At 51.1% G+C, this 26893-nt stretch overlaps 1 protein-coding gene across 1 annotated transcript; it reads left to right on the top strand.

Annotated features, from left to right (window-relative positions):
- Positions 1–706: 706 nt before the first annotated feature.
- On the top strand, positions 707–26893 carry LOC311339277 (rho guanine nucleotide exchange factor 10-like protein; the record flags this gene model as incomplete). Its single annotated transcript, XM_084464657.1, is given in 11 exon segments — positions 707–721; positions 811–897; positions 7568–7763; positions 7766–7784; positions 8989–9146; positions 11979–12121; positions 20899–21073; positions 24936–25058; positions 26008–26200; positions 26202–26569; positions 26793–26893. Coding segments are annotated over 11 exon segments (1578 nt in total).

Consider the following 26893-nt stretch of genomic DNA (forward strand, 5'->3'; position numbering starts at 1 on the left):
CCATAGGGCGCTCCTGTGTACATCTTCATATTAAACCCGCCCCATTCTAGATAAACAGTTGTGATTGGCCGAACCCAGTGCCGGGGTCTGTTTGGCCCCCCTCCAGTCTGAACTCGAGGGGGTGGGGTGGGGGGGGGGCAGGGCACATCTGCCAGAGCAAATCAAACATTAGCTCTGATATTTGTCTGGTCCCAGGCTACATCCATGCATGTACAAGCACACAAGCGTACAATGACATCTTTCCGGTGTCACCTAATGATACAAAGAATTGAAAAAACAGACTGCAGGCGGTGTGACAGCTGGCTCGCTGCAGTGGACCCCATCATGTTTCTACCTCCGGCGGTAGCTGCCCACGAATGTGCCTGCAGCGCTTCTGTCCCACATCGGTGGTCATTTGTCAAATGTTGTTTTTCTTGTGTGCTAAAAATGTCAGAACGCAGGACTTCAAAAGACGTTTTTGTGGTGGTTTTAATTTTAGAATCAGTGTGTTCTTAGTGGCACAGCATGCTGGTATATTCTATACACATTATGACAGGAGTCTAATCTAGTTTAATCTCGCTCATTTTAAGGAATAGGAAGGATATTGTGGTTATTGTGGTTAATCTGTGTGGCTAGTAAAGCACCAGTGTGAAACTTCTCCGGAAATCCTGATAATGGGTTGGACCTGTGTGTGGTGAGTGCGGTGTCCTCAAACATAGCCCTGATAATGTGTTGGACCTGTGTGAGTGCGGTGTCCTCAAACATAGCCCTGATAATGTGTTGGACCTGTGTGAGTGCGGTGTCCTCATACATACCCCTGCTGTCTTGTAGCTGGTAGCTGCGCTGCACAACCCAGTCCACTGCGCCATGCTGGGCTTCTCTGCCGCCAGCACCTCCCTACCTCAAGGCTACCTCTGGGTGAGTAACGCTGACACACGCACACACAGACACGCACGCACACACACACACACACGCACACACACACACACACACACGCACACACATGAACACACACGCACGCACGCACACATGCAGGCAGACAGACAGAGACATACACACGCACATGCATATGCACACACGCACACATGCCCAGATAGACACACACACATGTGTGCACATCAGTGGAGGCTTCTCCAGTGAGGAGAGGGAGGAAGATCCTCCTTAACATTGTTGAGAATAAAACGTCTAGATTGCCTAGACTACTATAATGAATTAATGCCCTATGACTACTTTAATGCCTTTGTATATGTAATGTTCGTTTCCCTGGGTAAGGGATATTATCGCCTATTGATTATCGCCTATTGAATATTACTTCGGGGAGGACGTTCCTCCCTCAGCCTCCATTGACTCCCATTCATTTCTCGGGAACTACTGGCGGCCGGTGGATAACATGGGGGTCAATGGGAGAGAGGAGGAAAGTCCTCCTCTGAGTGGGTGGGACTAGCTAAGGGATCTGAATAGCGTCAATGTCTATTCAGGAATAGGCTGGAGCCCTGGCTGCGCTATGAACCAATAAGCAGGAGCCCTGGCTGTGGAGCAGCCCGGAGGGAGGGTTTATCCCCTCAGGTCTCTAGGCTACGAGAACCAACAAACCCGCTCGTATGCCTCGTTTCCACCGAGCGGTGTGCTACTGTTCGTTGCGGTACAGTGCGGCTCTGTTCGGGGGGGCTTAGCATCTAGCTGTGCTTACAGAGTCCCTGAGTCCCTCAATCTTATTTGGTCCCTCAATCTTATTTGGCTTAACACCATGACCAACATTCTGAAACATCCATTAACATCCACATTTGCCTCAAACAATGTTAGGCTTACAGCCCATGTCAATAGTTGTGAAATTATGTTCTTGTTGTTCTTTTAATTGTTTGTGACCGTTCTGTTTAATATTGTGGAAAGGATGAAAGGATGTTGATTCAGAGCATGATGCATTTTAAATGGAATCACTTTTGGTGTTGTGTCTTCATTTTTCTTAAAACAATTGTAGCTGAAAATAAACATAGCCAAATTACAACCAATAGCTTCAGTCATTGAGGGCAAAAATAGGCCCAATGATAGGCCCAGATTTTTTTATTTAGTTTTACAAAGCAAGAGTAGGCCTGATTTGACTAATTGGCTTTGCATCATTTCCTTCTGCCCTTGTAGTCCAAGACATGCTGCCTACCAGCTTTCAAAGTACAATGCTGCCACTGGTGGATTTGTATCAATTTTATTCACATAATTATCCCGTTATTTTGTAGTTCACCAAAACACCCTGAAACAACTTGATTCTCACATAGTTATGCCACCATACGCCACTAACAGTGCAAGCAGGCCAATGGCAACCAAGCACGCAGTCCTTCCTCCCTCACTTTAAAAACCACCAGCCGCCACTGGTGTGCACACACACACACACACACGCGAGCGCGTGCATTAACCAGGCCTAATGTTCCTCCTTTGAATCCCACCTCGTCTCTGTGTTCTGTCGGCTCATTCATGAAACATTGTCTCCTCCCGGACCGGGGGGGGGGCGGGCTCCCCCTGATTTATTTACGCTACATGTTGCTAGGAGACGAGAGGGAGCGCAGAGTGCAGAAAGAGGCTGTCAGCCGCTGAGCGGGTCTGGAGCGGTCGGCTCACAGGCCGGACCTCCAGGGAGCGGTCTGGGCATAGTGGAATGTGTCTCCAGGCGTCGGCCGGCGAGACTGTGGGGTCTGAGTCAAATCTCCCGAGTCCCGTCTGTGTCTGGAACGGGCTGATGATTTCCCAGAGAATCCCTCCGTGCTCCGGTCTGTCTCAGGGCGCACTCACACTAGGCCAAGAGTACGTTTGCCCCCTAAAGTCTAGACCGTTTGGCTAGTGTGAGCGCGCCGTCCGTACTCCAGTACAGTTCAATTCCGTGGCCTCAGTGCACTTCGGAGAGGTGTGCCCAGGCCACGGTACGGCTGCTAATGAGCCGACATGCGCACGCGCACGGATACGCAACCTGTATGTACAAGAGGCAACCGTACTCAGGCCCAGTTGAGATTGCCTAGTGTGAGCACAGGCCAGCGGCACAGTGGGGGGGGGAAATCGTACTTGAGTACGGTACAGGGCAACTTTGTCTAGTGTGAGTGCGCCCTCAGTGTCTTGAGGAGGTGGTGAGGTTCTATCCCTAAGTGTTAGTTATTTCCACTTTGGACATAAGTGTTCATCACTTAGACATCACTGATTCAGCGCTAAGTGCTGACCTTTCAGAACGGCTCATGTTTTGTAACCGAGACTCAAATCAAATATTCAGTCGTGTCCGGGATATTTTTCAGACCCAAATGTTTTCTGTTTAACCACCATGTCTACATTAGTGGTAGGCTTTTGGAATGATCCTGCTATGAGTCAACACACACGCACACACGCACACGCACACACACACACACACACACACACACACACACACACACACACACACACACACACACACACACACACACACTGCCTGTTACTTCTGCCTGTCTGTCTGCCCTTCGGTACATCTCCCGGGATGTGGATTTATCCAACGTTATTCAGAGTTTCTCAGTCAAAGCTTCGATGGATCCACACTCAGATCAAGGTCGATCCTCCGATGAGACTCACACACAACAACAAGTCAATAACAGTTGATGAGGCGGCACGTTGCCATAGCGATACTCCAGCTCCATGGCGACGGTGCACGCCTGTGTGGATCCGGTCGTGGGGGGGGCGGAGGGGTAAACAAGCGTCCCCCCCTCGCCCCAGATGTCTGGGGGCCCCCCCTAGCAGGCTTGTCAAACAGGCGCTGACACTAATGGTGTTGGAGGGCGGTGGGCGATGGGCCCTCTGCTGGCTCTGATCACCCTTATGACATTGCTCCTTCCAGGGTTTTTTGTTTTGAACTTTCCGAGTCCCGCCTCGCTCCACTCTCCCCAACACCAGCTCAGCCTTCAACGGAGATCTCTCGACTGATAAGAAGCAGCCCTCCCATGTCTTCTGTGGGAAAGAAGATAGATATATTCATACAGTGTACGGCATTTCAGAATGTTCGTAAACAATAGCCGTAACGATACTTCCGGGTGGCAGAATGCGAGCGGCTACCACTGACCTGAAGCGATCCAGCCGGCTACTGTGAACATAGTTACATAGTTAAAAACACTGTTGTTGATCTGAAGTTGAAATGATGACGTAAACAATATTAATATGATATAATATAAGTTATATTTATATATATTAATGAGACGTCCTGTAGCACCCCCGCAAGAATAAAATCATTCATTCAAGCCATTTACTCTGTTTTCTCGATCGCACTGCCCTGGTCAAATGACATGGAAGGGTTTGTTTACTAGTGGTGCCATCGGAGAACGCTTCGGCTTTTGCCACCCGGAAGAACGTATTGTGACGTCATGGTGAATTGTCGTATACTGTATATTTATATCTCAAAGATCATCCTACATGTGTTCACCGCAGCGTGGACTGTGTCTCGGTGTCTCTGGACCTCTCTGTTTCTGGCCCTCAGTGTCTCTGTGCTCGGCCCCCGCTGTTTCTGGCCCTCGGTGTCTCTGTGCTCGGCCCCCGCTGTTTCTGGCCCTCGGTGTCTCTGTGCTCGGCCCTCGGTGTCTCTGGCCCTCGGTGTCTCTGTGCTCGGCCCTCGGTGTCTCTGGCCCTCGGTGTCTCTGTGCTCGGCCCTCGGTGTCTCTGGCCCTCGTGTCTCTGTGCTCGGCCCTCGGTGTCTCTGGCCCTCGGTGTCTCAGTGCTCGGCCCTCGGTGTCTCTGGCCCTCGGTTGTCTCTGTGCTCGGCCCTCGGTGTCTCTGGCCCTCGGTGTCTCTGTGCTCGGCCCTCGGTGTCTCTGGCCCTCGGTGTCTCTGTGCTCGGCCCTCGCTGTTTCTGGCCCTCGGTGTCTCTGGCCCTCGGTGTCTCAGTGTCTCGGTCTCTCGGTGTCTTGGCCCCTCGGTCTCTCTGTGTCTTGGCCCTCGGTGCTTGGCTCTCGGTGGCGCTGGCCCTCGGTCTGTGGGTGCTGTGGGGTTCTCAACCGCTCGCCAGCCGAGTGGCGGGGAGACGGGGTGTTCTGCCCTTCAGGCATTTCATTTAAATGATGATACTTTTCGTTTGTAAGTTTCAGTTTCTTCCAGACTTTTATTTTGACATTTGTATCTTTCAGCTGTACAGGAAATAGGCAGGAAATGTCTAGATTCACGTTCAGAATGTGGAAAACACTGGAAGTAGCAGGTTCTTTAAAAGTGCAGACGGCAGAAATCACTTCTTATATGTTGTTTCCCAGCAGAGGCATCACTTTCGTACGTATCTCACCTTTGTTGAAACTTAATTCATTAATAGTATTCAGTTCATGATGTAAAAACGAAGTTATCAAGCTAAAATCTAAGTGACAATGTTAAAAACTATGAAGCTAATTTGAACCCGAGGATGCTAATATAGGTTCAGGAGATGTTAGCAGTATGCTAAAAGTGCTGTTTATGGAAACTAGATCGTTTTAACTAAATGCAATATGTTTGCTGTTTGTTTTCTAGTTTCACTCTCTTTCACCTATTGGGTCAGTACAATGTGAAGACTGAAAATAAATCTACCAAAAGGAATCTACGGCATTCTTCATGTTCATGATTGAAGAGAGTTTAGCTTACTGTCTAGTTGGAGTTAGTACACCTCAACGAGGACAGTACACGGGGCGAGTGCGAGCCACTCGCTGAGGACTTCCCTTAATAACACCGGTAGTGCATTTACAGTGAGGACGGGGGGGGAAAGTTTTCTCCTCTCCTCCTGGCTGCAGAAGGGGCCTGTGTCTGGTGGGTCGGGACCGCTGACGTCTATTGGTCTAAATAAGTAGTGATGACCTTTGTCAGCGAACAGTAATTCTGTGGATCTCCGGGGGGAATGGAGCGGTATGCGGAGGAGAGAGAGGGCGCTGATGGGGAAGGGTGGCTCAGTGTGGGCAGACATCGCTGGAGGACAGGCGGGGGGGGGGGGGGGGGGGGGGGGGGGGGGGTGGACAGAGTGAATTTGTAAGCAGCCGGGGGGGGGGGGGGGGGTGAGGGGCTTAGCCTCTGGAGTCCCTGGCAGCCGGGTTTGTTTGGACAGTTGGCTGCAGTGTAGGTCTTACCTATCTGCCTCTGTGTCTCGCTCTCTTTGCCTCTCTCTCTCTCTCTCTCTCTCTCTCTCTCTCTGCCTCTCTCTCTCTTTCTGCCTCTCTCTCTCTCTCTCTATCTCTGCCTCTGTCGCCCTTGCCCTCTCTCTGTCTATTTCTGTGTACGTGTGTGTGTGTGTCCTGGTGGTGCAGCAGTATGGGTGATTGGGTGCTGGCTGCGGCTGCTCCCTCCAGATTATCAGGCTGATATGAATTGATTGTATGCAGATAAGGGGGAGAGGAGGGCAGAGCTGAAGACCCCTTTTAGCCCCCATCACAAACCCACATCGGTTCTCGTCCTCTATCCTTCCCCTCATTTCTGGTCGTTTTGGTCGTCTTTTGGATCATTTGTTTGTGTTTCATCGCGTCCCGCAGTAGCGCTCTCTGCCTCTGCAGCTCGCCACTCCGTGGAGCTCCGGTCTGACAGGCTAATGAACAGAATCACGGTGAGACGCCCACGGCGACACGTTAATTGTGCAGGAATGAGAAACAGTGGAGTCTAATGGAAATTGCATCAGTGGAAGGCTCTCCGCCGCGCTCGGCCCCGCTCCCTGCATGAGCATTGACAGGTGTTACACACGGCCAATACCAATGTGGGCCGTGGACCATCAGGGCCGGTGGCGAAGTGGGCTCCCTGCTCTGGGCTGTGGCTACCCTGGGCCCCTCCCCCCCTGGTGGGCGCTTTAAGGGTGGCTTTCCAAGGTGAGAGCCCTGGCTGGCTCTGACACCGTTTAGCAGGACTTGGGTTTGGTTCAGGGAGATGAAGGCGTCTTTATGTTAATCGGTTCCTGATAGCGCTAAGCCGACGCGGCGATAGCCTGCAGAGTCTCGGCCTCATTTTGTAGCGTTCCCGCACGCTGAAAGGCATCCTATAATGTATATGTTGACCTTGTCTGTGCACTTCATCAGCGTGTTGAAAAGGATTCTGTCGTTTCTGAACGCATCAAGTTCAGATCAGTTACCGTCTCGTGGAGAACCATTGAAGAGTTTCAAAGGGTTGGTTCTCCTTCAGAGGCGTCTCTCTCGCTATAGCTCTCGCTCTCTCTCTCTCTCTCTCTCTCTCTCTCGCTCTCTCTTTCTCTCTTGATGAAAAGCTCTTTAAGGAACACCATTAAGAGCAGTTTGATGTTGTGGAGAGATGACACGCCGAATCCATCAGGAATTACACTCAAGCATTCTGAGCGCCGAGGGCCTGATGACGGCATCAGACCGAGGGCCTTGTCTTCAGAAGCCCCCGCCCACCGGCCCTCCGGCAGCACAGACACAAACAGAGGCTGCGTGACCTTTAGCTCTTCTTCAGCTCCGCCAGTCCCCCTTTCAGCCGCTTCATGTTTTTATTTCTCCTAACCGCCGGCGATGACTCAATCCTCGGAGCCCCGGGAGGCCTGACCTTCTCCTGCACAGTGTCTGACCACTCCTCCTCCTCCTCCTCCTCCTCTGGTTCTCCTCCTCTGGTTCTCCTTCCTCCTCCTCCTCCTCCTCTGGTCCTGCAGGTGGCCAGCGGCGGTGAGGGAGCCCAGGGCCAGCTGGAGATCTTCTCCCTGAACCGGCCGACCCCGCGGGCCGTGAAGAGCCTGCCGCTGGGCGGCCGGCCCCTGTGCCTGGAGTACGTCCCCGAGCCGGTCCCGCCGGAGGACCCCGACGGAGGGCCCCCCGCCGCCGGGCCCCTGGGGGCCGGCAACACCATCTGCGTGGGCTGGACGACGGCAGGTGAGACCACCGGAACCGCAGCAGTAGCTCCAGAACCCGCCGCCGCCACCGCAGGCGCCCGATGAGCCGAACTCACTGCGTCACTTAGGAGACAATCCGATCCAAACCCGCCCGGGAGTCTATCAATCCTGGTTTTGTTTGTTTTACTCGTATCGTGATGAAAGTCGTAGCGCCGGATGCTCTCCTGAGATTTCCTAGCAGTGGAGATTAACTTGATTTAACTCGAGTCTAACTCGACACTCCGATGAGCCAGGCAGCCCCCCCCCCCCCCCCCCCCCCCCCCCCCCCGGTAGACACGGATCATTGTTTCCCCGTTAACAATCCAGTACGGCCCATGGTGAGCGATGGAGGATCCGTTGAAATGCGGTTTCTGTCACAGTCCCGGAGATTGAATTATTTCAGCCACAGCGCTGCACCTCCACGTGACACCACAGGTTGATCACTCCAATGCATTTATTCCTTCATTTTTATTATTTTGGTTTGGAAGAGGGCGGGAGGGCGGGAGGGAGGGAGGGAGGATGCATTTATGTGGAAGCTCAAATCAGCTGTGACATCTGCGGCTTAGTTATGCAGACTGATTCATCTTCTTTACTGTGGCTGCCCGTGGACAGAAGGCCCCAAACCTGCTCATTCCAGCAAAACGACACAAAAAAACTCCCTGTCACACCCGATGCCACTTAAGATGTTTCCTGAGATGAATACGTTGCGCGCACACAAAAATGCAACAACTGCATTCATTCGTAATCCTCGAGGAGACAATAAGACACAGCAAGAGTTCAGATGGCATTTCCAACATGAGACAGAGTGGTCCGGACACACACACACACACACACACACACACACACACACACACACACACACACACACACACACACACACACACACACACACACACACACACACACACACACACACACACACACAGCGCTGTTCTCCAGAAGTGCACTGTTAAATCAAACAGCATGAAAACGAGCCACTCTGTCATTTCAAATGACGCTCATTCATCACCACCGCTGTGCTGTCGCTGCTCTCTCTCTCTTTCTCTTTCGCTCTCTCTCCCCCCCCTCTCTCTCTCTCTGCCATTCCCTCTCTCTCCCTCTCTTTCTCACTCTCCCTCCCCCCCTCTCTCCCCCCCTCTCTTTCTCTCTCTCTCTCTCTCTCTCTCTCTCTCTCTCTCTCTCTCTCTCTCTCCCTCCCCCCTCAGCATCCTGGTGTATGGCAGCGTGGACACGGCGGCCCAGTGTCTGCTGACGCTGCCCCACCCGGCCGGCGGCGCCGTGCTGTGCATCAAGCACTCCGCCCTCTTCCTGTTCGCCGGCCTGAGCAGCGGCTCAGTGCTGGTCTACGGACGCAGCGATGGAGGTACGTCAGGGGGGGTCCTGCTTTACGGAGGGGGGGGGGGGGTGAGGGTAATGCAGTGATGGTGTGTGTGTGTGTGTGTGTGTGTGTGTGTGTGTGTACATATGTGTGAGGGTCATGCAGTGATTGTGTGTGTGTGTGTGTGTGTGTCTGTGTGTGCGTGTGTGTACATATGTGTGAGGGTCATGCAGTGATGGTGGGTTTGTGTGTGTGTGTGTGTGTGAGGGTAATGCAGTGATTGTGGGTGTGTGTGTGTCTGTGAGGGTAATGCAATGATGGTGTGTGTGCGTGCGTGTGTGTGTGTGTGTGTGAGGGTCATGCAGTGATGGTGTGTGTGTGTGTGCGTGTGCGCGCGGGTGTGTGTGTGTGTGAGGGTCATGCAGTGATGGTGTGTGTGTGTGTGTGTGTGCGTGCGCGCGCGGGTGTGTGTGTGTGTGAGGGTCATGCAGTGATGGTGGGTTTGTTTGTTTGTTTGTTTGTGTGTGTGTCAGCAAACGGTTTATTGATGACGAGGCAAGGGTTTAAGAGGGCCCATTCGTCAACATCTTGGTGTGTAAGTGTTGCGATATGAAGGAACCATCTGTCACAATGTGTCAGAATATGCTTTTCATCTGTGGAGACTTGCCTTTCAATTATTTTTGAAAGCAAATGGTGAAGAAATGGTTTGGGAATGCGTTCAAAGATTGTTGTGGCATTTGTTTATTTATTCCTAATATTTCTGGACCCGTGTGTCTGAATGGGTTACAATGACGCCTTCACAGCAGGACTCAAGGCGCCATCACAGACAATCAGCGACCCCATCGCTATGTGAGCACAGATCATACTTCTAACACTTTTCTAATCTCATTTATATTTACCAGCAATTTATGCAATTATTCCACGTCCACTTTGCCTACAAAGGAAATAACTGGAACAACAAATTCACTTTTTCCGGGGTACATTTTAATGCGATTGGATTTGTTCTGTTTAATATACTTTTTTAATGAATTGTTTATTCTGTTGTTGATTATTAGTGATCTTTAATTTCTAACTTTTACTTAATCTCAATCTTCATCAAGTGCTTAAAGCAAAAACAGTGACGATATTCCTTTATTAATTTGCAAATATATATAAAGCATATTTTCACCAGTCGTTGCTGGTTGCAACGTCTTGTCAGCATGCTGTTTCAGACAGGCCCCCTGCGGTGCTGGCCTCGTGCCATTTACAGTGCTTCATCACTCCATCACCAGTGGAGCCTCAGCTTACCTCCTTCTGCTCCTCCTCCTCATTCCTCCTCCTCATTCCTCCTCCTCATTCCTCCTCCTAACCCCGTCCTCCTCCCGCCTTCTCCTCCTCTTGTCTCCTTCCTCCTCCTCCAACCCCTCTTCCTCTTCCTCCATGTTCTCCTCCTCCTCCTCCTCCTCCTTCTCTTCCTCCTGCTACCAATGCAGAAAATCTGATTAATTGCCACAAGCTGCGTCTTGCTGATTAAACATAACTATTCACACTATGTGTGTATAGCAAATAAACACTAATAAAGGGCGGTCCTATTGCTCTGGAGGAATGGAAACGTTGGCCCGTCCTGCGGCGGCGGTTAAAGATTAATCACACACACTGCTTTCTTCAAATAACACAACGCATAAGTCTCTGGAAGTCCCCGGACCGCCCGTTTCAAGAGCAGCACGGACGTCTGAGAAACAACCGTTGTGGCGGCTCATTGGAGGACTGGGGGAGGCCACAGGGTCCAGTGGGGTCGTGTTCTCCCCACGTAGGGGATGGGAGGCTGGGTGTGGAGGACTGGGGGAGGCCACAGGGTCCAGTGGGGTCGTGTTCTCCCCACGTAGGGGATGGGAGGCTGGGTGTGGAGGACTGGGGGAGGCCACAGGGTCCAGTGGGGTCGTGTTCTCCCCACCTAGGGGATGGGAGGCTGGGTGTGGAGGGCTGGGGGGAGGCCACAGGGTCCAGTGGGGTCGTGTTCTCCCCACCTAGGGGATGGGAGGCTGGGTGTGGAGGGCTGGGGGGAGGCCACAGGGTCCAGTGGGGTCGTGTTCTCCCCACCTAGGGGATGGGAGGCTGGGTGTGGAGGACTGCCACAAGGCCCAGCAGGGCCTGGGTGTGACTCAGACAGTTCAGGTCTGAAGGGCCATAGCCTTCATTTGTGTATTTATTTCTTATTTTTTGTGAAGTATTTAAAATCGCAAATGGAGCGAAGAATGAATGGCATTTATGACTTGTCAAGCAATTAAGTACAAGGTGCAACGCCATTGTCGGGTGTCTGGAAATGATGAAAGGCAGAAATAAACAACTCAAAATATTAATTAAATGGCTGAGTGAACTTCCTCCTCCTCATTCTGCTTCATGAATGCAGTAGTGCCCAAGAAGTGCTTAAGTAATTCATCTCACAATGCACCCCCATCCAGTCTCTGATGGGTGATTAAAACTTAAGGTCTGCATCATCTTCACATCGAGGAGGGAATTATCAATAGAATAGATAGAAAAGTGGCCAACAGATTGGTGTGCATACTTTACCGGGCGGAAAGTAAATTTGTGATCCATTATTCAGACACAATGGAAGGAAGAGATGCAGAATTTGGCTGCATAAGAAGTTCCTGCCTTCAAATTACACTTAATAGCTGCCCGACAGAACGGTCGACAGTCGACAGAACGGAACATAATTGCCTTGATCCTAATTACCTTGGTGAATTAAATCCAGAAGTACCTCTGCTAGCCGCAGCAAAAAGCATGTTTGACCATAAACGGTGGGGGTCTGGCTACACCCCCCCCCGCCCCGTGCGCTCCCGGTGACACACGGGCTCTTACGTTCTACCTTCCGGATCCTTCTCCCTCCTCCGCCAGGTGACCTGTGGAAGCCCGAGAGCCGGCGGTCGGTGAGCCTGGGCTTGGAGCCGGTCCGGACCCTACTTGTCCTGGAGGAACTGGTCTGGGCCAGTAGTGGGAACTCTGTGATGGTCCTCGATGGATCCAGCCTCTCCACACAGGTAGGACCCCTCTGCTGCTGCTGCTGGGTGGGTTCAAGGGATCATGTATAGAACGCCGGTCGTTATGTAAGGGATCATGTATAGAAGGGATCATGTATAGAACGCCGGTCATTATGTAAGGGATAATGTATAGAACGGATAATGTATAGAACGCCGGTCATTATCGGGAAATAAGCCCAGACAGGGCGAACTGGACATCAACGCAAAGCGGAGGTGTCTTGCTTTATTTTCGATAATGACCGGTGACGTTCTATACATTATCCCGCTTAATACACGGCTACTTGCCAAAACGAAAAAATAACTTCATCGTCTTTTTACAATTTATTTGTTACCAGCATTCGTAGTGTTGCTCAGCAGAGAAATAGTCTGCCAAAGACGTTGACGTCGCTTAGCAACCGAATACGCTGGGGTTGATAAGACGTAAATCACTCCACTTTCCTTCACAGCGGTCATTATATGCTTAGCAATGGTCTTTATTGTTTAATAGTTCACCACCAGAAGTCGGGAAGGCCCATGCACGTGAACGGAGCGTTCCACAGCATTGAGAAGAGCTGTGTAATAACCGCTATTAACCATCATCACCTCCCAGTAACTCATCAACAAACGCCAGGCCAGGGTTCATCCACAGGTTCTGAATGTCAATCCCTTTTCAGTTTCCTTTTCAAATCGCAATTCAATTTCGACATCATACCAGGTCAGGTCAGTTTAAAGTCAGGAGTGTGTGCGTGTGACCGGGCGGGTTGGAGAGGAACAGCGGAGCATGCAGGAAGGACACGTTTGAGAATGGATTCATAGAGGAGCAGGCAAACAGATGAATGAAGTGCGTCTGGAAAGGGGCCAGATCAAAAAGATCTCCAGAGAAAGCTAGATCTTGAAATTTGGACTTTCAAGGCCATTTTCTTTTTTTTTCAAGGCCATTTTTTTGGCAAAAAAAGTTGGTTGAGTGGTTGAAAGTGCCATTAAACAGAAAAACGATTCTCTATTTGTTCTGCACCATTTAAAAAACAAGGGGAGATGGCTGAAAGGACGAGATATGGGTTCCTAGATGTTCTAACCTGGGAGTTGATCTGGACCTCCGCCCCCCTGCTGTCATCACGAGGAACACAGCACTGAGGAGAGCCACTGACCGTGTTTACATGCTGGAGCATAATCGTGTAATGAACGTATCGAATAAAGATTGGATTCATGTAAACAGGTTTATTCGATCTGCTTCGCCAAAAGGATCATCTCAGGACCGGATTAGCGAAGCCGATAAGATAGCTGGGCTTGAGCCGGTCATAGGCGGCTATCTACCTGCATGTGTACTCGATCGTATCGTATTGCCGGGAGTTCACGTCCTGCGCATGCTCTAGAATTTTGGCCGGGGATTTCACCTGGAAGTGGAAGGAGACGACCTAATAAATAGTAGTGTTGTTGCCGGAAAGGTCAAGCGATACCATGGCTTCGACGAAATCAGCAACGCACTTCTGGACGGACGAGGAGACGTGCTCATTTCTTGTTCTATCGCCGTAGCAAATAGCTCCATTTGTTCCCTCATATGCATTTGTATACAGTGAAAAATGCACAAAATGTACGCTACTGTTGCCTCGTCAAACTCCTCGTACGCCATCTTTGTTTGTATGCCGCCAGATAGTTTGTTGTTGCTTTTACGTAGCCGTGAACCGGAAGTGGCTCTAGTACCACTTGTTGAAAGGGCTACAGCGCCACCTAGCATAGCGGAGACAGCCAGGTCTCCGACCATTATTCGAATCTGATCCGATGTATGTATACTCAGACAAGTGACAGCCCCCCCATCCAGTGGCAACATCGTTATATGGCTTAATCCATGATAAGTCGATCTGGTCCGACCATGTAACTGCAATCATTGATGGTCGCCGACCACTCGTTTTCTCTTAACCACGTTGTCAGGCTACAAGAAGGAACGTGGCCATTCTTCGCCCCATCCCATTGTCTGCTCCTCTTTGTGTTGGTCCTATTTTCGCGGGATCCATCTCAGAGGTGGACATCTGCTCCTCGTTACTTCTCCACACACGACGCCCTTCTCCTCGTCTCCTTATTTGTTGTGTTCGACAGAGAGGTGACAATAGGGAAGGACACAATTCCGGCTTGTCTTTGGAGAAATGGTAATACGCTATTCAAATGGCACACTGCTCTTCATTAACATAGTTTGCATAGCGGGAAATTGGAGTCACGGTATTGAAAAGACTGCTCTGCACACCTTCCCCGGGACTCGAGAGAAAAAACATGGAGGGAAATCCAACATTGATTAAATGTGTGTGATTAAAACAAAGATTGTATAACTTTAGTATTCTCATCTTTAGATCTTTTTTTAAATGAGCTTATTTAGGGTTGAACCATGTATGTGTTACAGAGTGGATTAAATTAGATCATAATGAGCTTAAGTGATTACTTCATTAAGTAAATTAATGATCAGACACCCGGTGAGATGACCTTTTTAATTGTACATGTGTCATTGCAAAAGGACAATTAACATTCACGCAATGTTCAAAATCAGTTACGGGAAAAATAGACGCTGGAGTCGCAAAAGAACGCAGTTTTGAAATACAATACAGTCCACAGTCTATAGCCTGGTCTATCTAGTCTCTACAGTCCAGTCTATAGTCTGGTCTATCTAGTCTCTACAGTCCACAGTCTATAGCCTGGTCTATCTAGTCTCTACAGTCCACAGTCTATAGCCTGGTCTATCTAGTCTCTACAGTCCACAGTATATAGCCTGGTCTATCTAGTCTCTACAGTCCAGTCTATAGCCTTAAGCATCGCCAGCTGTACCTCCAATGAATGCTGGTCTAGTTCTGGGTAAAAACTGACCACATCCTCCACCTTTCCTGTGATTAAAACCCTTTCCAGTTCGTTAAGTGTACGGAAGCTGCTCTGGTCAAAGCGCTTCGTCAACTGCAACGACCTCAACTGCATCCAACATTTTGAAGAATTCTATTCTGTAGAACTCCTCAGGGGAAGTAGGTTTAAATGCTGGGGCATTTCCTGTGAAGCGCTTTGGGGGTCTGTGAATATGAGGAGTCTGGAAAGCCTCAATGTCCAACTCTTGGATCATATCACAGGCTTGGGTATATATATGATGAAATGTTTCATCAGATCTCTTTACTTGAATTGTGTTTTTCACACAATCAACCGCAGCCAGCATCCCTGAGACACTCACTGTCTTGCTCTGAAGGGAGCGGTTGAGACATTCAAGTTATTTTAGAACTTCAAGGGCCATAACCAGGCTAAGCAAAATGTGCCCCTTCTGAAACCTCTCCAGAAGCCCTCTTGCAGTTTTGCAAGTGTCGGAGGATCCAGGTGCCATTTCCTCAAGACTGACCAAAATCTTTTCATATTGATCTACAACTGCCTGGATGGCTACCACTCTCATGAGCCACCGTGTGGGGCAGAAGGGCCTCAGAGTTCTGAAACCTCCTTAAAGATTGTCTTATACTTCCCAGATAGATGGTACAGATTCCCAAGTTTGTGGACTAAATCCAGTGCATCAGACACAATAGTGCTTGTGCTACAGACTGTCTGAGTCACCAGATTAATGCAATGAGGACCACAATGAACGTAGAGAGCAAGAGGCTGTGTTTCTTTTATGACTGCCTGAACACCTTTAGCTCCACCTGCCATATTTGCTGCCCCATTATAGCTCTGCTTGCGAAGGCAGGATAAGGGCAGGTTCAATCGAAGGAGGACATCAGTTGCCATCCAAGCCAACTCTTTCCCTGTTGTTGAGGAGACTTGATAGAGGCCTACAAAGTCCTCATGAGGTAGCAAATCACTATCTACATAGCGTAGGCATATGGCCTCTTGTTCATTCCCAGACAAATCTTGTACTCCATCAATTATGATGGAGTACATGATAGTGGACACCTCCTGTATTTCCTTTGATAATTTTTGCACAACAGAGTTGCCCATAATATTTAACATCTCATTCTGCACTTTTGGGCATGTGTATTGGTTACAAGGCTTACTGGGCCAACGCTTCAGCACATCATCATCCTCTGCTCTAAGCTGTAGTAGCTGAACAAAGTTTCCCCCATCACTCTCATGTCCACGTAATGCTAGACCCTGACGAGCAAGGAAACTAACTGATTGTACTATTTTCAGCAAGCATGATCTGCCCTCTCTTTGCTGCTGCGTCTTAACTGATAATAACTGTGTTTCAATGCTTCTGTGAAGGTGTGTGTGTGTTGTGATAGCAACATGTGTGTGTGACTGTTTTCATGTGTTCGAAATTTCTCAATGGCTTTTTTCCAGTTCTTAAAGCCAGAAACCACAAAGGCTAGATCAGCGTTTTTAGCAAGAGGGCTTACTTGCCTTTTGAATGCCTCTTTACAATAGAAACAAAACACCCCCCCCCCTGCATTTGGCACATAATGAACCCAAGGAAAGTCCCTAAACCATTTTTCCTGAAAGGTAAGTGTCTTGTTCAGCAGATGCTGGGGGATGACTCTTGGGTCAGGTTGATTGGGCTTGTGGTACACATCCTCTCAGTCGTCTCTCTCAGACTGGCTCCTCTCACCCTCATCTCTCTCAGACTGGCTCCTCTCACCCTCATCTCTTTCAACATCTCTCTCTCTTGCATCTCCATCAGAATGGGTCTCTCTTCGCTCTCAATATCTCCCTCATCCCTATCTAATGTCTCTTGTTCCTAGAAATTAAAATAAGAATGAAATTGTCTATTCATTTCATTTCATTTTCATAATTTCACAGTAAACTTAAGGCATATTAGATTATGCCTTTGCAATAGTTGTTATACTGAGGCACTGGACATTAAAAGATTTTGAAAATACTAAACTCCCAATAAGCAATGTGAAATTTTTCTGCATTCTTTCATATTGATAATGGCCTTACAACAGTCCAGAAATTGGCATTACACATCAATGCATTACAAATGTCATGTTTCATGTTATTATGGGCCAACTCTCATTAGTGGTTTTGGTCACCTTAATCAAACCCAAAGTTTTTGTTTGTTTGTTTGTGTCAGATTTTTAGAAATTAAACTTGTTTCGGTCTAGGGAGCAAGCACTAACCTACTCTATGCAGGAAAAGACTGCCTGTCACCTTTCAGCACTCAGCCTCTCAGCAACAGAGCTGTCTCCACTGCCCCTGCATGCTGCCCCTGCCTCTGACTCACTCTCAATCTCAACCACCTATATCAGGAGACATGGAGATGCATTGAGCATTCTTTCATATTGATTTTCTCTGGTAGAACATTTTAACATAGAAATACAATCAACTTTTCAGTAATGGAATGGCTGTTAAAAGAAATGGAACAGGTGTTTTTTTAAATTTATTTTTACCCTAGCTCAAGCAATCAGATACAAAACTGATTCTTTATTCCACCTGATATGCAGATAAAATTCCCTTATTTGTAATAGACATTAAAACTGGTCAAAATGGTACCATTAAACCATTGATCACCCCTGTAACATATGCTATTTTGGAACGTCCACTACATGAGAATTCTGGAGATCAAAGCAAAAGTTCGGATGGAGGTTGAAAATAGGTTGAAACACATGGACATGTGAGGGTAATTACAACGTTTTCACCAATAAATGAGAGATTTTAACAGTCGTTGAAAACGTTTACATGTCTTGATGATATATAGGCTAGGTTTTTTATACAATAAAGTAGGCTATTAGGCACGAATATTTGATCTTTGTGACTTTGAATATTGCTAATGCCAGAGAATGTCTCATAAGGGTGCTAACATTCTTATCAGAAAAGCTGGGTTTGGCCATGGAAGAACGCAATTTAGCTGTTTGCCACTCAATGGAAAACTTGGGCAACTCTGACTTACTTTCCTCTTCTTCGGAAAAAAAAGTCTACTCCCGTTGAACTAATCTTTCCATCATGGCGGTATTTGGACTAAGAGGAACCTAATGACCGTTTGTGTGGTAAAACTGGCGACATCCTGATTAGGTTACTAGGTTTCATTGCTGGAGTTCTTGCCCGCCAGCCAGTCGTTGTGACGTCACGTGCAAAGTATGAATAGCCTGGTCTATCTAGTCTCTACCGTCCACAGTCTATAGCCTGGTCTATCTAGTCTCTACAGTCCACAGTCTATAGCCTGGTCTATCTAGTCTCTATACAGTCCAGTCTATAGCCTGGTCCATCCGGTCGGTATCCACAGTACTCCACGGTTGATAAATCCTAGAAAACCCCGGCCAATCACTCGCCCACTAGCATCTAGGTAGTGGGGATTTGAATTGAGCTGTTTATCCACGGCAGTGTGTCTCTTGTGTGTGTTTGATTGGGCCCTTTGTGTTGCACACCACCATGGGCCCCTAACATCGACCACCAGACAGCCCTCTGTCGGGCCCCGGACCCCTAACCAAGTGGGACATGCGGCGAGACACAGCCTTTGATCAACAGCGACTGGCAGGCCGTGTCCCCTTCCTCCTCCCATTACCCCGGCCCTCTCCCTCATCACTCCTCCCGTCTGACCGTCTCCCGTCTAACCCTCCGGCCGCCGGAATGAGGAGTTGCCTAGAGTAATGAAGGCCCTAATGAGCTGGTCAGTCTGGCTCCACCACCTCCGTCCTTCGCTTCCTCCCGGGTGGCTGTTTTACTTCTACATTTATCTCGGCTCTTTCCGCCAGTCGAGGTCCGTGAGAGGCGGTGATGTTGCGACGGTGACAGGGCAGTGCGTTGGCGGTGTGCGGGGGAACGTATCACCTCCATCACGCCGGGCTGGCCAGCTCTGGTCTCGGGCCCCCTTACAGGCCGTGTCAGGTCGGTTAGCGGTGTCTCTCCTCCACTGGGTGACTCTGCTCAGGGCGGCATTACGGCGCGTTGCAGGGATGTCGGTGAACATTGCAAATACTGGAGGTGGTGGAGTTCAGCCGCCTCGCTGCGATAAATAAAGAAAGGGATCCCTGGATCGGATGGAGGCTGTGTCTTAGTGGCTCAATGCTGCTTACTCATACATCCTGTCGGCTTACTCTGGGAGGCTTACGCCTCTCTCTGCCTTGCTCCTCGATTGCCGGTATCGGAAAGCGCTTTGGATGAGATTCTGCTAAACGGGGAAAGTGACGACAGGGCACTTTTTCAAACGGGCATTTGAAGATTGCAAGATTAAGAGTTGAAATGGGAGATCTATAAGATATGCACCTTCGGAATTATGACTCATCAAAGTAGAGTCCCACCAATATTGAAGAAAGAAAGCCTGATCAAAGGGACCCACCACAGCTCAGACCCCGAGAAGCCATAGAAACAAGTGACGACTCTGTGGCCATTCATCTTAAGTTAAGCAGTCCTCATTTTACAGGCGTTTAAATTTAGCTCATATAATTAACATCTGTCATCAACACCTACCCCTCTTCCCCTCCTCCTCTCCTCCTCTTCCTCCCATAATAACCTCCACTTCCCGTTTAGTCCTTTTTCTACTTTGTCCTTAGCTCCGTCTCTCTCCCCCGTCTCTACTTCCTGCCGGGGATCACTTCATCACATCATTAAAAATAACAACTCCCCTTCGTTGCGCCATCTGCACCACAAAACTCCCCGGTTCCCGGCAGCCTCGCTGGTGCTCAGTGCAGGATAATGTCACTCTTCCCTTTGTACCGGTTCAAATACGCTAATGAGTCCGCACCGCTGTGACTTACTGCCCTGCCGTTCACACCGCAACGCTGACAGACACTTATAAGTTAAGGGGAATTTAATAAAGCATCACGGAAAAAGCTATCAGGCCTTATAGACGGAACCTATTCAAATGGATTGTCCACAACGGCTAAGTTAAGCGTTTGGCCGTTGACATAGACGTCTCTCTACCTCTGGTATCCAGGGCCGTGGATACCGTACACAAGATGGCCGCCCTCATTCCCCAGCCAGAGATGATGTTTGTGAGGAGCGGCAGCCGTTACCGTTCTCCCTTTGTTAATTGTAGAGGACAATGCGGGAAAACTCCTGAACCGCTGCGGAATGTTACGGGAAAATGGATGTGCCGAAGAAAAAACCCAGAAATCAAGTAAACAGACACTTCTAAGGAGTAAAAAAAAAAAAACACACATCAAAGAATCCTTTCATTTCCCCCCTCCCAAATCTCTAACAAAAGAGGATCCTCCTGGCAAGGTCGCCCAAACAGGTGGTAATCCCTCTCCGCTGGAGCCAGAGAAGAAAGAGGAACTTCCTCTAGCTCTCTCTCTCTCTCTCTCTCTCTCTACTCTCTCTCTATGCCCCCCCCCCCCCCCCCCCGTGTCCCCGTCGTGTGGCTCCGCCCTGGACCTCTAGGGGGTGGTGCATGGTCCTGATAAGGAGGCTCTGCTCCTCATTAAGACAGCGGGCCTCCGACACCGCGCACCGTTCCATTAGGGCTACAGAGGGCCGCTCTACAGAGGGCCAGAGGGCCGCCCTACAGAGGGCCAGAGGGGAGGGGGGCTGAGGAGGGGGGGGACGTGTGTATGCGTGTGACGCCGCGTTCACGCTGCACACGTCCGTCTACGGATCTCATTGACTTTGCACGGAGCGCCCCCTCGAAATGCATTGTGGGTCCGTCTGTTCTGTCGGCTCCGTTGCCTGCGTCAAAAAGTTGAGAAATGTTAAACTTTTCAGGCAGCGACGGATCCGTCAGCCAATCGGATCGCGTTATGCGTGTGTCACATGTCAACGAAGAAGATTAGAAAACAAACGAGTTCAAAAAAGCATGTGTTCATCTGTTCCTGTGAACGTGTGTTCATCGACCAAGCGAACGCCCCCACTGAGTGTTCCTGTTGTGCTCCCTCCCCCCCTCCTCCCCTCCCTCCCTCTCCTCCCCCCCCCCCCAGCGGTTCGAGGTGCACCCGGACCCCCAGGTGAGCGTGGCCCACATGGTGCAGGCGGGCGGGGGCGTGTGGATGGCCTTCTCCCAGGGCTCCTCCATACGCCTGTTCCACACGGAGACGCTGGAGCACCTGCAGGAGATCAACATCTCCACCCGCTCCACCCTGCTCAGCGGCCCGGGTAAGGACCCTCCCCGACCACCAGCAGCACCAGCACCACCAGCACCACCACCACCACCAGCATCACCATTAGCACCAGCACCTCACCCACCACACCAACCACCACTACTACCACCACCATCAGCACCACTACTACTGCCACCACCACCACCACCACTAGCACCATGACCACTACTATCACAAGCACCACAAGCACCACCACCATCCCCACCACCACCACAACCATCACCAGCATCACCATTAGCAGCAGCACCACCATCACCAGCACCACCCCCACCACCACCACCACCACCACCAGCACCTCAACCACCACCACCACCACCAGCACCAGCACCACCCCCGACGGTTGTTTCCCGACCTCGGGGTGTCTGCTGTGCATGAGGCGTTTGGCTTGGAGAGATTGCAGACTTTCTAAGCTAAAGATTTCTGATGATACATTTTTAATGATCTGAGGTCTCATGAAGGTCCTGTACATACAGACTGCCTAATGATGCGTAGCTATCAGATAAACACTGCTACCAAGCAGCCAGTCCTGAAACCATCATGTGTTAGAAAGCAGATTCGCAAAAAAATTTAGGTTGGAATCTCAAAGAAGTTTGAACCTAAAAATAAGTGTCAGAGGCCGGAATAGATTGTATAACAAGCTGATTCAGTAAGATCTTGCCGGATCAATTACCCCAGAGTTCATCTCCATCACCATGGAAACACGTATCTGCTCTGTTTTCATCATGCCACAACAAGTGTATCATCATTACAAATAATAACAGCCTTCCCCTCTTTTTTTTGCTTTCACGTTAATAATTAACAGAACAACAAAAGGCTACTCGCGGCGCATGCTAATGCAACATGTCCATCTTCAATGTTCAGGTTTCAGGGGGGGGTCAGTGCTCAGAATTTTTTGAGATCTTCATCTGAGCAACGGAAGGGCGCCAATTAGGAGCCGGCGGCGGCCTCCGCTAAACGTTATTCAGGTCGTGACTTCAGCTTCCACCTGAGGTCTGCTGCTCAGGGGCCCGGCTGGATGAGCACCCCACTGGGGGCCCTGGCTGGGGAGCCTTAGGGTGAGATGGATGGAGGGAAGAGGGGGATGAATGAATGAATGAATCAGGGAAAAGAGGAGAGGGAGAGATGAAGTCACAGAGGAGCAATAAAAAACAGTCAAAGATTTTTCTGTGCCGAGTGTTTCCATGGAAACGCTCTTGTCTTTTGTCCAAGGCTCCCCCCCCCCCACGCCCCCTCCTACTGGGTCTCTGTTCTGCCACTCAGAGATGCGTTTAGTTTTTATCTCTTATGGCCTGTTTTTTCTCACCCTCCACTAGGGCTGAGCGATTCGGGGAAATAATCGAATTGAGATTATTTCAGCCAATGTTGCGATTGCGATTGCAATTTTTTTTTCCTAAGTTCCTTACGTTCTGTATTATTCACTAAACAAGCAGTAAATCATTCTGTAGTATGTCCAACGCAACATTGGAAGCAGTCAACATATGAACTGGCCGATGTGGTCCACGCCAGCGTCCGGGACGTTGGTTAGACGTGGGCCGGGCGGACAGGTCCAGCCCTCACGCACTCGAGTCATTCTGCAACCCGAGAGCCAGTCGTACCGCGACTAACGTGAGTGCACGGAGAGGGAGAGGGAGAGGGGCTGAGGATCACGCCAGACTGAGTGACATATTTAGAGCAACACTCTGAGTGCTGGCAGAGCTGTACGCCTCGTCGATAAAGGGCTCTCTCTCTCGCTCTTTCTCTCTCTCTCTCTCTCTCTCTGCCTTCCTCTTTCTGTCTCTCTCATTCTCTCTGCCTCTCTGTCTCTCTCTCTCTCTCTCTCTCTGCCTCCCTCTTTCTGTCTCGCGTTCTCTCTCTCTCTCTCTCTCTCTCTCTCTCTCTCTCTCCCTCTCTCTCTCTCTCTCTCTCTCTCTCTCTCTCTCTCTCTCGCCAGCCAAAAGACTAAAAGGGAGACATTCTTCACAGAGGGTTACCAAACTTTTCGGATCAAACTTTCCTCTCTGGTCTTGGTCTCGCTGCTCGGTGCAGAGCCTTCCAGAGCGCTGAGGAGATGTTGTGGTCGCGGCGTCTGGCGGAGACAGGTTGACCTCAAGGTCATAATAAAGCATCGTCCCTGGTCGTCCCTTGAAATATGCAGCGGATTTAAGCAGTGGCTGATAGCCTGGAGGCTCCGGCCCCCCGGGGGAGGCTGCCGGGGCCGGAGCTGCCGACGCTGTTCCCCCCCCCCCCCCCCTACCTGCTCCTGCCTCCAGGGTGCAGGAGAGAAGAGGATCCCTGACTGAGCTTCTCATTTGTGGAGCTCAGCAGACAGGAGAGGAGCGGCGGCAGACTGCACGCTGAGACGCCCGGCGCGGGTCCCTGTGGTCGTCTGCCTCTCCCCTCGGCCCCCCCGGACAGGACATGCATTAATGATGGCGACCTCTCTCCCTGTAGCGCGGCGCACCGCCACCAGGGGGATCCTGCTCCTGATAAACAACAGAGAGGTTTCAAAGGAAAAGGGGAAAACTGCTGATCTCCGGTCCGCAAAAGGCGTTAATAGCTCGTCCTTTAGGGCATTCAACACGCGAGCACGTTCCAAAAGAGATGGTTCTCAAGGCTAAACGCTGTCCTGGTTGATAAGCGGAGTGGAGGGGGAGTGGGGGGGGGGGGGGGGGTTGGAGTGCTGGTGTTGTCCTCGTTCCTCACGTGTTTCCTCCTGAAGACGACGCCTGGCGCTCCCACGCCCCGCTCTTATCTCAGGGTTCCAGCGGTGCTGCAGTGGGCGGAGCCTCAGTCTCTCTCCTCCTAAAGCCTCAAGAGGAGGAGGAGGAGACAATGGCCCTGTCGGGGGGGGGGGGCTGAGACGGCCTCTAAAGCAGGGGGCTGAGATGGGGGGGGGGGGCTGAGATTGGGGGGGGGGGGCTGAGACGGCCTCTAAAGCGGGGGGGGGGGGGGGGCTGAGACAGCCTCTAAAGCGGGGGGGGGGGGGCTGAGACGGCCTCTAAAGCCGGGGGGGGGCCGCCACCCGCCGCCGCCGCCACCGCCACCGCCACCGCCTCCAGCCCCGGGAGCCGCTGATTCCGAATTCAAGCGTAGACGCTCCCAGCAACGGCGATGGGAACTTTGGGAAAACTTCAGCAGCAGCATGTCGAAATCTTGGTGTTGAACTGTGATGACGTATCGCTGCGGTGTCTGTACCTCGTCAAACCTGCACTGCACGCATCGCTATGACGACACGGCCCTGGGTTCAGTCTTCAATATTCCGTAATAACCGGTAGTCCGGCCGTACTCCCGCCTCCCTCATTCATCCAGGGACCTTTTTCTTTTGTCATTTTGGTCTGGAGGGAGATGGGTGGGGGAAGCTAAATGCCAGCTCGGCTGAGGAGGCGTTGTGGAGATGAGGGCAGGTGGAACCACCGTTTAAATAGCCACTGTGTGAGGGCTTTTATTAGTAAAATCATTTATTTATACAGCGCTAAATTCATTATTTCTTTTGGGTTTTATTGTAATGACACGTTTTAGACTAAAGTCTGAATAATTTGGAACAAAGGTAATTGCTTCCATTGATAATGTATTTAAATCCTTTTTTTTTGTTCACTTTACACATTATTATTATGAACGATTATTCTAGATTTGTATTAATGTGCAATTGTCCCTATTGTTATCATGCACACTTTATTCCAAAGAAAATGTGAAATTGCTTCTCTGAAGAAAAGAGGCGGCCCACCTCAGGTCCTGATTGGGGGGGGTCCTGCCGTTCCCTCCCTCATATGACCCCCCTCACCCCCATCTCTCACCCCCATCTCTCCCCCCCATCTCTCCCCCCCCTCACCCCCATCTCTCCCCCCTCCTCACCCCCATCTCTCCCCCCTCCGCTGCAGGTCAGAAGGGCTTGCGGGTCACCTGCCTCCTCATCTGCCAGGGGCTGCTGTGGGTGGGCACCGCCCAGGGCACCCTCATCACGCTGCCCGTCCCCAAGCTGGAGGGCATCCCCAAGATAACAGGTAGGAGAGAGAGAGAGAGGGAGAGAGAGGGAGAGGGAGAGAGAGAGATTTAATAAGTTTCTCCTCCATGATGGAAAACGAGTGCCGGTTCTTGGTTGCAGTGGAGGAGGGAGAGGGGGGGAGCCGGGGATGGGGGAGGGAGAGGGGGAGGCCGGGGGATTGTGGAGGTTGCTGGGGTGAGAGTGTTAATGGCGCCGTGGATATTGTGTAGTAGGTATTGTGTAGTGGCTCTCGTTGGGCCTGGCGGTGAGGGGGGAAGACTCGTTGGTATTTCTAACTGGCGGTTGTCAGGGGTCACGCAGAGCAGCTCCAGCAGAGACACTGGATGAGAGTGTGTTTCCATTAGTTTTATGATGAGGTCAACTGAACCACTGGCTGCTGTGGTAGTTCTTCTAAACCTTATACCTCGGAAACACATATATATAATATACAGCATGTCTCCAATTTACCTGGTTCCCAGAATCCACTCACTGGGTAGAGTACTTAAGTTTGTGATTACATTTGCAATCTGCTGTCATTTGCAAGAATAGGATTTTATTTCAGCGTGGGGGTTGAATCATCAGGCTAATGTGTGTGTTATGTATGTATTTAACCACCCACGTATAATACAGTATGTCTGCATATAAAATATATTGATTAGTGACTTGCTCTCTCACCGAACTCCACTCACTCCCACTCACTAACTCTGGTCTGTGATGTGTGTGTGTGTGTGTGTGTGTGTGTGTGTGTGTGTGTGTGTGTGTGTGTGTGTGTGTGTGTGTGTGTGTGTGTGTGTGTGTGTTGTGTGTGTGTGTGTGTGTGTGTGTGCGCGCTTGTGTGTGTCTGTGTGTGTGTGTGTTTGTGCGTGCGTGCGTGCGTGTGTGTGTGTGTGCACGCTTGTGTGTGTGTGTGTGTGGTGTGTGTGTGTGCGCGCTTGCGTGTCTGTGTGTCTGTCTGTCTGTGTCCTCAGGTAAGGGCATGGTCTCCCTGAACGCGCACTGCGGGCCGGTGGACTTCCTGCTGGCCACCAGCAGCACGCTGGCCCCCGAGCTGCTGAAGAGGGACTCCATGCCCGAGGGGCCCGACTCCGCCTTCGGCGGCGACGGGGGCAGCGACTCCGCCTCCTCCCAGGAGTCCCTGCCGCCCTCGGCGGGGGGGGGGCGGCGGCGGCGGCGGCGGCGAGGCCCGGGGCGGGCGGGGCCGCGGCGTGCTGCTGCAGTACCGCCTGCGCTCCACGTCGGGGCTGCCCGGCCGGCCCCTCACGGCGCTGGGCGGCGACGCGGCGTCGGGCTCCTCCCTGGAGTCCCTGGAGCACAGCGTGGAGGACGGCTCCATCTACGACCCCGCCGACGACCCCGAGGTCTGGGTGCGGGGGCGGGGCTGCGCGCGGGAGGGGGGCCGGCGCGACCGGGTCACCTCGGCCGCCGTGGTGTCCGGGGGGCGGGGCTTCCGGCGGCTCCGGGAGGGCGGGGCCCACGGCGCGGGGACGGCCGGCGGCGGCGGGGGGGGAGGGCGGCGAGAACACGCTGATGGTGTGGCAGCTGCCCTTGACTGTGTAGGAGCGGGACGGGGGACGGGGGGGGGGGGCGGGGGGGGGCTAGGTACGGCGGGGTGGTCTCCGTGTGAGGAGTCCACCCCCGATCCAGAGACATTTAAAACAATTGTTTGTGTTGAAGCCCCCTCTCTGGGACCGGGTTCCAGTGCGGGTGCGTCTCGTGCTAACTCTCGTCTCCATTGGCTGTTTCCAACGTGCAGGATTGTGCGCCTCCTCCATCAGCCGCACCTCCGGCGGCGGCGGCGGCGCGGCGGTAGATTATCTTCTTTGTGACAGTTCTGGAGCAGTTCCCGTTCGTTAA

The sequence above is a fragment of the Micromesistius poutassou genome, assembly GCF_964030765.1.
Source record: "Micromesistius poutassou genome assembly, chromosome: 2".
In the NCBI taxonomy this organism is placed as follows: Eukaryota; Metazoa; Chordata; class Actinopteri; order Gadiformes; family Gadidae; genus Micromesistius; species Micromesistius poutassou.